The 13,983-nt window shown below is 38.1% G+C and overlaps 1 protein-coding gene across 1 annotated transcript in view; it reads left to right on the forward strand.

Moving 5' to 3' along the window:
- The window catches only part of LOC114248788 (kinesin-like protein CG14535), a 423,441-nt gene that overhangs the window by 112,372 nt on the left and 297,086 nt on the right, over window positions 1–13,983 (forward strand). Inside the window, exon 4 of the mRNA XM_028182208.2 lies at window positions 5,425–5,789. Coding sequence (XP_028038009.2) covers window positions 5,425–5,789 — 365 coding nt within the window. The remainder of the gene's footprint in view (window positions 1–5,424; window positions 5,790–13,983) is intronic.

Consider the following 13,983-nt stretch of genomic DNA (forward strand, 5'->3'; position numbering starts at 1 on the left):
TCTTAGAGTATCTGTAGATTACTATTACTGGTGGTAGGACCTCTTGTGAGTCCGCACGGGTAGGTACCACCACCCTGCCTATTTTTGCCGTGAGGCAGTAATGCGTTTCGGTTTGAAGGATAGGGCAGCGGTCGTAATTATACTGAGACCTTAGAACTTATATCTCAAGGTGGGTGGCGCAGTTACGTTGTAGATGTCTATGGGCTCCAGTAACTACTTAACACCAGGTGAGTTGTGAGCTCGTCCACCCATCTAAGCAATAAATAAAAAAAGATGGCTTTTAACTTGGGTTTCGGGATAATGTTTTCTTTTAATCTTTTCTTGAGTTGATCGAACATGGGATGACAAGAGTCATCTGTCCTCAATCCTTTGTCCTATCAAGACTGCGTCTATATTTCATTAGCAAGTAGCTGTATTCTTGTCTATACTAAATATATAAATCCACAATATTTTTTACAGATGTTCCGTTATAATTACTGAACTATGCATTCGATTGACTTGAAACTTGGTATCCATGTAGAAAATACATGTACTTAAGGGATAGGCTAATATTTTAAATGAGTGTTGGACTCCCTAATAATAATGACAATAAATAATAATGTTAATTTTAAATGCCCAGCGAAGCGGGCGAGTACGGCTAATCATATAAATAAATAAATAAATATTTACTAACAATCAAGCCACGGAACAGTTACCAGGTAACGGAAATAAATGTAAGATTTTTATTATACACATACATATATTTAATATACATCCATAACCCTGGAACATACATTTTATATTTATCATACAAATATCTTCCCTTGGTGGGATTCGAACCCGCGACCCCCTCGTGTAGTGACCATGTCACTTACTACTACACCAGACGGCCGTTAATTATGTCAACAATACTAATAGTGAAATTTCTAAATACATCCACTATTTTGATTGTCCACGACCACGTAAGACGGGCTTGTTTAAAAACTTGAAATGCATTCTAGTCATCTCAATTATCAACATACAAAAACGGTTCTGTGTGAGCACGGCTGCAATCTAAATCGTAGAGAAAAACACCTGGAGGCTGTCCTCAGTACCGGGAATCAAAGTAGATGCGGCACACAGATGCGCGAAATACATCCTTTGCTAGCTGTGAGCGGGCAGTTAGCATTCAGAAAGACGCCGCGGGCGAAGCCGCGATAATATCATCGTGTTGTGACAGTTGTTAACACACAGACGTTAAGAGCGATCAATCTTTTAATTTCGTGATTTCAGATATAAAAGTAAGCCTCGAGGGACTTAGCTCGCTGAGTTTCTCGCCAGATCTTCTCAGTGGGTTGCGGTGGTAGATTCTGCGAAGCACTGCTCTTGCTAGGGTCAGTGTTAGCATCACTGCGGTTTGAGCCCCATGAACTCACCTACTAGTTAAGATTACGCTGAAATAGCCTCTCAAGGCTATCAGTTTAGGTAGGAAAAAAAAAAACGAGGGACTATTCCGACTCCACCTAACTGGTACGCGAACTAATAGTGGTAGGTGATTCCGCACTGGTAGTTACCACCTCCCTGCCTATTTCTGCCGTGAAACAGTAATGCGCTTCGGTATGAAGGGTGGGGCAGCCGTTGGAACTATACTGAGACCTTAGAACTTATATCTCAAGGTGGGTGGCGCATTTACGTTGTAGATGTCTATGGGCTCCAGTAACCACTTAACACCAGGTGTGCTGTGAGCTCGTCCACTCACATAAGCAATAAAAAAGGTGCTCAGCCTGATCGGAATCGCGACGCAGTGAGAAGATCCAGTGGGAAATTCAGTAGATTTTGTCTGCGGGTTATGTTACACGCCGAAGTCTTTATCGAATTTGAAGAGAACAGTGTAAGGTGCTTGGTAATTCGGAATACATCGAGAGTGGATGAGGCAGATCCCAAATGACGTGCTTAGTGCGACCGCGGCTGTATGGTAAGTCGTCTGGGTCGGGTTCAAATGAGAAAGTGTGCTAATCAGGGGCTAGACGTTTTTTCTCAGCACTAAAATAACTAATAGCCCATCAACAGTAATGGAGCCGTTCAAGGACAAATAAGGACGCAGATAATATACTGATTATCACCTGATTATCCCTAACGTCTACTTAAGCCTTTTTCGAAGTATGACAGAAATGCAGTCCCGGTAAATTAATCTAAAATTATTAAGGGTTCAAAAATTTTTTTTAACTGTATGAATAAAATTTTTTGAAAATTTATATTTTTTTTTATTTCTTGAATCTTTGAATAAAATATTTGATTATATAAGCAAACATGTTTTTCAATATATATATTTTTATATTACTATTATTTACCACTTGTACACGCTGTTGTTAGTTCTTCGCAGCGGTGTGTTAAGATATCGTATCCATTCAGTCTCTCTCTCCACAAAGGTGAATTGGCAAGCACAAAATGTCTGTTACATTGTTACACAAAGTAAATGTATTTATTGTTGAAACGCTAATTTACTACACATTCTTTTTGTGTCGCTGTCACCAAAACAAGGTAATGATTATTCGCTTAATTAAAAAAAATTAAGAATCGCTTTGAATTCCGATACATACTTTTTAGAAGACGACAGAAATTACTATTTACGAATTCCGCGGTTGGATATGAAAGATTCAAATCGTCACGTAACATTTATTCGCATATCTCTTGATTTAAGCTTACAAACGTGACCTACATATAAATACAAACATGTGTAAACTAAAGTCCGATGCACTATTGACTGTCAAATTAAATGTACTAGAGGTCCCGCAGTAGTCGAAATTCGAGTATAATTAATTGGAATTGTAAGTTTGTACACTATTATGATTGTATTTTATATTTCTATAATCACAAACTTCGCCAAGACTACACTATAAAAATATTAACAAAGACAAACAATATTTAATCTATTCTCAATTTGACAACAGACGTCAAAAACAAAAGTTTGACAATAAATAGTATGCATGCGTGTGTGCGTCAAATACACGGTATGTAGTGTGTGTAATGTTTTGTTTATTGATTTAATGTATCTTTTATGCATTATTTTAAAAAAATATTAGCATTGTGCACTTCTTCTCTATATTCTCTATAAGTGTGGAAAATTTCATACTCCTCCGTCCGCGCAATTTTCGTAAAAAGGGATACAAAGTTTTTGCTTCACGTATTAATATATAGATATAGATAAATTACTATCTTGTATTAGTAGCTTTAAACGGCTTTTCTACGTCTCAACGTGTTTTGTGTTGATTTAAATTAGTAAGTTTAGATGGGCAAGGTCAGGTTTTAGGTTTATTGTGTTTTTTTTTCGCGCCATAGCCGATAAATCTAATCTTAATAAATCTTATCTGATCTTACGTATTACGATACGACCAGTTTTTTTTTTTATTGCCTTTGTAGGCATACTAGCATTCGGCCCACCTAATGGTGAGTGGTTACCGTCGCCCATGGACTTCAGCAATGCCAGGGGCATAGCCAAGCCGCTGCCTACCGTTTAATACTCTCCACAAGCCTCGTTTGAAGAAGGACATATCATAGCGCTCGGGAAACACCGTGGAGGGGAGCTCATTCCATAGCCGGATGGTACGTGGCAAAAAAGACCTCTGGAAACGCACTGTGGATGACCGCAGTGGCTCCAGGTAGTATGGATGAACTCTACTCCGGTGGCGGGCGGTGCGATGGTAAAAACGAGATGCCGGTATCATCTCGAACAATTTCACAGAGCACTCCCAGAGATCTGAATACAAAAGGATATCAGACCTTAATGTCATTTCAAAATGTGTGAAATTTTGTTCAAGTTCATGTTAATACTTTTCTGAATGTATCAAATATAAAAAAAAATATTTAGTTGAATTTAAAACTCGTCAACCGCCTTAGACCGATAAAAAACTTAAATAAACGAAAAATGATAGCGAACATTCTGATACCATACCACAGAACTTTATGTTCCAATCAAAACTGAGAGTCGTCAAGTCGTCTTCCGAACGAACTCAATAAAGTTTACGACTGGAAATTTTAATGTTCGATTTATTGAGCTTAAAAGTTTTCGTATCAAAAAGGTTTCATATTTTGATGTTCGCACATCTGTCTTCGCGATTGGTATGTCATGATCAATTCAAGGCTATTTATTTTTACTTTATATTTTTACTGGTGGTAGGACCTTTTGTGAGTCCGCACGGGTAGGTGCCACTACCCTGCCTATTTCTGCCGTGAAACAGTAATGCGTTTCGGTTTGAAGGGTGGGGCAGCCGTTGTAACTATACTGAGACCTTAGAACTTATATCTCAAGGTGGGTGGCACATTTACGTTGTAGATGTCTATGCTCCAGTAACCACTTAGCATCAGGTGGGCTGTGAGCTCATCCATCCATCTAAGCAATAAAAAAAATAATTTACTACTGGCTTCTTTGTTTAACAACGTCGAGTGGTTCGAACAACGGTAGGTGGTGACTTGGCTGTGCCCCTGGCATTGCTGGTGTCCATGAGCGACGGTAACAACTCACCATCATGTGGGCTGTATGCTCGTCTGCCTATAAGAGCCATAAAAAACGTTTCCAGGTCTTATATTGGCTACGTGTTGATCAATAAGGAACAAACTTTCTGTGAATTATAATTTTCGAAATACTCATTAGTATTGCAGTGAATTGAATAGTTGTGTTTAATACAATAGAAAACAATGAATTCACATCAAAATAGACAACTACTTTTGTTATTTAATCTGACGTTTTTTATTGACATTATCATTGGTAGTGACTACGAAAACTATATTGTATTCGTAACGTTGATAATAATATAATGACATAAAAAAACGTGAGGCTACACCATAGTCGTTGTTTAATAAAATATCACTTATACACATTTAACGCCCTGTATATAATTTAATACAATGTAAAAAAAAAACTCACTAACCTGACTGTTACCTGACCTCAGATTTTTATTTTCATTTTCACTTAGAATCTAATATGTAATTCTGTTCGCATCGTAGGAAATTCGTAGGCAGCGGCTTGGCTCTGCCGTTAGTATTGCTGACATCCATTAGCGATGGTAGCCACTCACCATCAGGTGGGCAGTTTACTACTTTGCCTAAAACGGTTTTTTTTTTAAATAAGAAAATGCGAAATTAAATCGTAAATGTGTTCTAAATTGAGATCTTCTTTTTTTATTGCTTGGATGGGTGGATGAGCTCACAGCCCACCTGGTGTTAAGTGGTTACTGGAGCCCATAGACATCTACGACATAAATGCGCCACCCACCTTGAGATATCAGTTCTAAGGTGGCTCTAGGCAGGGTGGTGGTATCTACCCGCACGGACTCACAAGAGATCCTACCACCAGTAAAATCAAAACTTAATCTTATCTAATAATATTTAAACTTAATCTAATCAAAACTTAATTACCGTTTTACCCGCCTTGCCGAAATAATCGATATACGTTTTTCAAATTTACAGGTGAAAGCGACCGCTCCGAAAATGGACCGCAACGGTTACTTCTTCTACGTGGCTTCGACCGCGAAAAAAAAGAAAATCAGCCTAATGCAACCGAAGCCGCCGCGAGTGGCCTTCATGGAGGATAAACGTCGGCCGGGCGCGGCAGAAAGGCTGACTTCCATCAGTGCGGCTGAGAACGTCGCCGCGTACGGTACAGGGGGCTCTATGACGCAACGGGGCCCTTCGCCGGCGCCACGCGCGCGTTTATACACGCAACTTGAAAGTTATCAACCGAAATATCATACGATACGTGACAGTGGCGTGAGGGATGAGTGCCGGAGGCGAAGGAAGGATAGGATTACTGGATACCCCCAGCCCGGAAACAGGTGAGTTATGAATTTACATTATTCATTTTTGTTTCCCAACACGTTTTTCGCGGTAATTCACTAACGATTAGTGATTTTTTAGGACGCATATATTGCAATATGTTCAGTGAACAATTACAAAAATCCAAGAGATCTTTTTAGTTTTATTAATGCCTAAAATTTATAAGTAGTGTAATGAAGAATTATACATCAATTTAATGTGAAACATTTTATGTACAGAGCCGTGAATACTCGTAGTAACTTTATTTTAAAATTATAAAATAATTATATTTATTGTATACTAGCTCACCCGGCAGAATTCGTAGTGCCTCAGTCGATAAATAAAAGACCTAAGCTTTTGTATAAAATAAACTTAAAACAAAACAAAAGGAATCCGTCCGACGGGGGACACATCAAAGGAAAAACAAAATTGTTATTTTTATTTAATTCCGAGCATTTTCATATTTATTTACCTTTTAAACCTTCTCTGGACTAACACAAATAATTCAAGACCAAAATTAGCCAAATCGGTCCAGCCGTTTTCGAGTTTTAGCGAGACTAACGAACAGCAATTCATTTTTATATATTATATAGATTTGCAAATAAATATAGTGCGGAGTGCAAACATAATCATAAAAATTACCTAAAAACACAATTTAAAGATTTTATTTTTATCGTTAAATCATTTATAATATGCTACGAGTATTTTAAATTTATTGTTTAATATAACATAATATATTATAATTACCTAAAGCATAATTTAAAGTGTAATTTTATTATTGTTTAAGCGACTTTCCTTACGGTTATCACGTTTAGAAAATGTTTCTTACTAACTTACACTTTAATGAAGTTACTAGTACAAGCTGAACTTAAATTAACCTCTTAGATATCCATAACATCTTCATTCACATATGTTTTCCATTATCTTGCCGTTATTTTAGGCAATTGAGATAAATCAATTAGAATAAAAACCTCATTAGCTGTTGGAAGGTGTGATAGCTCTAAATAATATTTACAAAGATCTTTTTCGTCTGTAAACAAAATGATATTCCGCTTACTGTTATATGATCACACACATTTTCTCACTTTTTGATCATTTTTATGAATGAATCATTAAAATATTAAAAATCATCATCATTAAAAACATTTAATTTATATTCGTTATTTCTTTATCATTGAACGTAAAGTTATTTTCCCGCGAACATTCAGCTAAAATACGAAACGATCCAAAGTGACTGTATCAACGATCTGCTTCAAAACTTTATCTATTGTTCCAAAGGAGCTTTTTGTTCCACTAACACAAAACATTTCGAAAGCTTTTTGTATTATGTGGAATTTTTCGTCCGGATTTTCATAATGTTATCGTTAAATGAATAATATTATATCTATTTAGGTAAGAAAAATGAACCATCGCGGGAAGGCTGGCAGATATGAAGAAACATTGTTATAATTTTAAGGGATAGTTTACGACAGGAAATTCATGTGGGATAATGAAAAATAAAATATTGATATTAAGAAACTGTCGCTTGCGCACGGCGACGTGTCGCCACGGCATGCGTCGCCACGCCAGCAATCGGTTTTACACGCGACTATAGATGTTTCAGATCATAAAAAAAGATGTGTGGTGTCGTGGGACACCGGATAGGAACAAAGTTCCTTATTATAAAAATATTAATTTTAAGTTCTATTCGAGGTATAAAGAAAATAAAACTGGAGGTTTCGCAACAACCAGCGGGCATTCGGTAACGTGCGAACTTATTGTGGTACACTTCATTCACGGTTGTTTGCTTAAGAGTTAGTGTGTGCATTACTAATAAAAATCTTACGTTATGGACGTTTTTTTCCCGGTTAGGGTACCCCTCCGCATCGTCCCATTAGGGAACTTCGTTCCAAAAACTTTTGTTAGGCTATGTACTGAGCCACGACTGGTAACACAATTCTGCCTATTAGCCTGTGCTAGATATTTGATTCGATTAGGAGGGTAGGAGGGTAGGAGGCTCGCACATCATACAATAGTTCGACTTCATGTCTCATGATGGGCGCTACATTGACATTGTCGTGTCCATAGCCTACGCTATTCAATATTTGGTAGATAGCAGCTTGGCTCTGCCCCTGGCATTGCTGACGTCCATGGGCGACGGTAATCACTCACCATTAGGTGGGCCGAATTTTCGTTTGCTTAAAGCGGCAAATAAACAAAAAAAAATACCAGTTGACAATAGGTTTGTTAATTACATATAGGTAAATAATATTTTTGTATGATACATCCCTTTCTGCACGTTCGCATTTCGCTTAACATTTGTTTTACAAATATTACATTGTTGTTATTTACTTCTTCATAAAACAATCTGACATAGTAGAATACAAATAAATAAATAAACATACAATAGTGTTTAAATCAAAGATTTTTTTTAAACATTTACTGTTAGCCTTATTATGAAGCAGGAATGCGTTTCGGTCTGAAGGGTGGGGTAGCCGTTGTAACTATACTGAGATCTTAGAACTTACATCTCAAGGTGGGTGGCGCATTTACGTTGTAGATGTCTATGGGTTCCAGTAACCACTTAACACCAGGTGGGCTGTGAGCTCGTCCACCCAACTAAGCAATAAAAAAAAAGAAAAAATATACTGTTCCAAAAGTGAAGTCAAATGCAAAAAAACAATCGATAGAAACTGAGTTTGAACATACAACGGTAACTAATTAGCGTATGAGTGCTAAAACTGCTGTCAGCTAATCAATACATTAGCAATATGCAAATGCAATTAACATTTAAACAATAGTCGGTCCTCTCGCAATGAAATAAGCCGGGATACAGTCGCCCGGATTTTCAGCACTTTATATGAATATTAATGTGATGAACTGAATCTATGATATGAAGAGTAACATGTCGATTGTACTAACTCCGTTACTACGACTTTTGAGTTGAAAGTTAATTCTTTATTATGATCCTATGTTTGTTCACAATTGAATTCAACGGTGAAGGAATAACATCGTGTAATAAAAATGAAACCCGCAAAATTATGATTTGCGTAATTACTGGCGGTAGGATCTCTTGTGTGTCCGCGCGGGTAGGTACCACCACCTAGCCTATTTTCTGCCGTGAAGCAGTAATGCGTTTCGGTTTGAAGGGTGGGGCAGCCGTTGTAACTATACTTGAAACCTTAGAACTTATATCTCAAGGTGGGTCGCGCATTTAGGTTGTAGATGTCTATGGGCTTCAGTAACAACTTAATACCAGGTGGGCTGTGAGCTCGTCCATCCATCTAAGTAATAAAAAAGAAATCTGTTTCTTATCCGAAGCAGTCTTGTATTCCAGAAGTGAAAAGGCTTTTAAGCGCTTAAATCTGTTTCGGAATTTGTAATTTCATCAATCATTGTCGTGGTTAAAAAAATTCGAACAATTATGTACAATGACGTCAGCGTTCGAATGCGCAACACAAGTTTTGTGTCAGCACTAAATTTTCGTGAAAGATACAGAGCATCACCTCCCTATTTTGAATTCTAAGCGTTAAGTATTTTTAGGAATAAGATTTAAAATTCCACAACACATTTTTTTTTATTAAACTCACCAGTTAAAAATAATTCATAAATACATTTACGCTTTAATCTAGTGTTTTTTTTAAATCACATATACGACTCGCAAAAACCGAAGAAAATACTCACCTGTTAAAATGTGATAAGCTTTAAGAAGATCGGATTCACTTTTCAAACTTCTCCGAACCATTCGAGTCTAACAGGTGTTTCGTATAAAATATATTCAAAGAAACACGAGTTAACGAGCGCATTGTTTTAAAATTTTCTCTTTGTTTGTACGTCAGGTTAAGCTTATAAACTTTTTTAGACTTTTTTTTCTGGAATTTAATTTTGTAAATAGCTAAGAGGCTTTATAAGAGGCTCTGAAGATGCGTTTGTGTACATTACCGTCCCTAAGTTATGACTGCTACTTCCAATCTTTCGCTCATGATACTGGTAAGCTAGCTTTACTCCTGGTACTACCAAGTGGTTCTCAGGGATAAAACGGGATTAGCATTCGCCTTGTGATGTGAGGTCGATGTTTCAATTGGTTTTTATCACGGCTGTCCCCTCTTCGAAAAGTGTGTCACGAAGTATATCGTCATTTAATATTCTCCGATTTTTTGGCATGAAGTTGAATGATTTTTTTTTATTGCTAAGATGGGTGGACGAGCTCACGGCCCGCTTGGGGTTTAGTGGGTACCGGACCCCACAGACATCTACAACGTAAATACCGCCACCCAACCCACAACCCACCTTGAGATATGAGTTCTAAGGTCTCAGTATAGTACAACGGCTACCCCACCCTTCAAACCGAAAGGCATTACTGCTTCACGGCAGAAATAGACAGGGCAGTGGTACCTACTCGTGCAGACTCACAAGAGGTCCTACCACCAGTAAAAATAATCTTAATGCGTCTTAAGACCCGACCTTTCATATTTTATTCACACTTTATTTTTAGTAACTTTATTTTTGGTGCTTCACTAGGGATCTTTTTGGAAGGCTCAAAGTCGCGCAGCGAGCTATGGAGAGGGCTATGCTCGGCATTTCTCTACGTGATCGAATCCGAAATGAGGAGATCCGTAGAAGAACGAAGGTTGCTGACATAGCCCGTAGAATTAGTGAACTGAAGTGGCAATGGGCCGGCCACATAGCACGAAGAGAGGACGGTCGATGGGGCAGGAAGATCCTGGAGTGGCGACCACGTACTGGCAAGCGCAGTGTGGGACGGCCACCTACTAGATGGACCGACGACCTAGTAAAAAGCGCTGGGTCTCGTTGGATGCAGGTGGCAATGGACCGGTCGCACTGGAAATCTATTGGAGAGGCCTATGTTCAGCAGTGGACGGCGATAGGCTGAAATGATGATGATGATGATTTTTAGTAATAGTACACCCCAACATATATTATGTATCTACCGAATGCTTTACAGATTTTCACTAAATGAAAACGTTTGGCTGCAAGAGATCGCTTTTAGCGATAAAACCGCCGATATTCAAATTATACTTAGCTTATTTTCAATGTTAGTTATGTATTCAGTGTGCAATCAAACACAATTGTACCAATATACGATCGAATTAATAACTTTGGAAAGCGCAGAGAACAAATAGACAGACAAAGATAATTGTTATTTATATGTTCCTACATAAGTAGAAGATAAATAATCTCAGCCAATTATAATCCGTAATATTCAAATGGAAAAGCCTTTAATGTCGAGAAACACACTTCCAAAATACGTATGGTGGTAGGCCGACTCCCAAAACGGGCTAACTTAATCCTCTTAGCCATAGCCGAGTTCATCAATTATGCAAAATACAAGCTACATGGCCATCACACGAGTGAATGTACCATCATATTAATAGGCTGCTTTTATTGTGCCGTAATATTGTCGACTGATAATTTAATGCTTAATTTTATTAAACAAAATGAGAGATTCGCGTTGTAAAATAACTGAATCCGTTTAGTGGCTGAAGTAGGTTTTTTTAATGTGTCGACCTGGTAGAAAGTGGTTACAAGGGCCCGTAGATATCAATAACGTAATTACCACCACCCACCTTGAAACATGAGTTCTAAAGTCTCTGTTCTTAGAGTACAATGGTTGTCCTACCCTTCAAACCGAAACGAATTACTGCTTCACGGCAGTAATAGGCAGGGTTGTGATACCTAGCCGTGCGGACTCACAAGACGTCCTACCACCAGTAATTACGCAAATAATAATTTTGCGTGTTTGATTTTTATTACACGATGTTATTCCTTGAAAATGGAAGATGTATGGAAATGGTAGTGCAAGGTAGAGGGGGAAGAGGTCGACCGAAGAAGACAGATGTGGAGTGTGTGAATGACGATATGAGAGAGAGAGGAGTGAGTGTTGAGATGACGGCTGATAGAAGAGAATGGATGAGAAAAATTAGCTGTGCCGACCCCACCTAGTGGGATAAGGTGGAGAAAAAGAAGAAGATTCCTTTAAAATAGAAATCGTGAAAAATTGTTAGGTACGTATTTCGAGATCTCAATTTTTTTTAATTAGTGACGAAGAGATACCTGACGATAAATAAAACATTATTTTTCTTTCGCCTACCTATCTGCCAATAGCCACTATTCTGACTTTTTCGTGACTGATGGTGAGCTCAATAGGCTTAGTCTTAGACAGTTTGCTAATAATTGCTCTAGCAAGTGCAATGCTTCGCTGAATCAACAACCGCATCAGAATCGCGACCCGCTGAGAAGATCCAGCGAGTACCTCAGTGGATTATTTTAGTTTTAAATCTGCTCCATTTCTTATTAGGTCAACTGGAAACGAGATGAATAATCAGGATAAAGGTATTGTAATATTAATGTACGCAGGCGTACCTGCTTGCCACGGGCCCCAGCAATCCACAACCACAGCAGTTGCTATTTGTAAAATGATTGTGTAACGGACATACATTTGGCTTGTGATGAGTAAAATAAACGTTTATTATTATTAATGTATTAGAGAATTTGGAGAATTTATTGTCTCAATCAACAAGTTTAATCGAAGTTTACAAACACGCAAATCTACGGGCAAAATTGTTTTAAAATAGACCAGTGTTAAAACTTCAACAAAAATAGACTGTATGGAATAGAAATCGGGTTCTGTTACGGTCGACAAAACGCCAGCTAGACGATTGTTTTCATTTGTTTTTTTTATGGAAAAACCGGAAATTGAATGGGGTTAGAGTCGATTCAGGTTATTTATATACTATATTTTTTCAACTTAGATTTTCAAGTTACTAATCTTATAGTTTAAATAACGAAGGTGAAAATGGAAGATCGTATTTAAAGACCAATCAAGTTCAAAGGTTACATTTTTTTAATTTATTAGCAAATCGGGGCTGTGGTTAGTATCTACGTGTTAGGTACGTACATGTATCGTACTGAGTAAAATTGGCAGCTGTATACGGGACTTGAATCTCAGGATATTTGCTGTAGGCAGACTCAGTTTTTATTTTATTGCTTAGATGGGTGGAAGAGCTCACATCCCACCTGGTGTTAAGTGGTTACTGGAGTCCATAGACATCTACAACGTAAATGCGCCACCCACCTTGAGATATAAGTTCTAAGGTCTCAGTATAGTTACAACGGCTGCCCCACCCTTCAAATCGAAACGCATTACTGCTTCACGGAATAAATAGGCAGGGCGGTGGTACCTACCCGTGCGAACTCACAAGAGGTCCTACCACCAGTATCCAGTTCCAAATCTTCATTTAATTACTAATACTGTAGATCACAGGGGAGCGTGGCCAGTCGTAATAAAAGTAAGTAAATATCCCACTTACAAATACTTCTCGTTAATCGGACGAATCAGACGTGGTCCGAGCTGGTCGCTAATTAATTACAATCGGTCGGAAAGACTGACGTCTCCACACGGGAGGCCCGCGGTCACGAACGCTTTGAAAACCTGTTACTGAACACACGATGCCGTAAAAAGTGCAATAAGATCGAGTGCAAAGCTACTGCTACACGTCGGTTTTTTTTTTTTTTTTTTTTTCGTTCATATTTCGAATTTTTTTATTAACATTCTTCCAATAACAATGAAGGAGGAGGTTCTCGGTTCGAGGAGTATTTATTTCAGTTCTTTATCCGTTCGTTAATTAGTAAACCGTTATTGTATGTAGAAGTCGTCGTGGCCTAAAGGATAAGACGTCCGGTGCATTCGTGTTGAGAGATGCACCTGTGTTCGAATCTCAGGCGGGTACCAATTTTTCTAATGAAATACATACTCAACAACTGTTCACGATTGACTTCCACGTGGAAGGAATAACATCGTGTAATAAAAATCAATCCCGCAAAATTAATTTGCGTAATTACTGGTGGTAGGACCTCTTGTGAGTCCGCACGAGCAGGTACCTCCACCCTGCTTATTTCAGCCGTGAAGCAGTAATGCGTTTTGGCTTGAAGGGTGAGGGTAGCCGTTGTAACTATACTCGAGACCTTAGAACTTTATCTCGAGGTGTGTGGCGCATTTACTTTGTAGATGTCTATGGGCTCCAGTAACCACTTAACACCAGGTGGGCTGTGAGCTCGTCCACCCATGTAAGCAATAAAAAAAAAACACAAAAAAAAACAATAATTATATACTATATCTATATATTAATACGTGAAGCAAAAACTCTGTACCCTTTTTAACGAAAATTGCGCAGACGGAGGAGTATGAAATTTCGCATTCTCATAGAGAATATA

The sequence above is a fragment of the Bombyx mandarina genome, chromosome 12 (genome assembly GCF_030267445.1).
Source record: "Bombyx mandarina strain Sakado chromosome 12, ASM3026744v2".
In the NCBI taxonomy this organism is placed as follows: domain Eukaryota; kingdom Metazoa; phylum Arthropoda; class Insecta; order Lepidoptera; family Bombycidae; genus Bombyx; species Bombyx mandarina.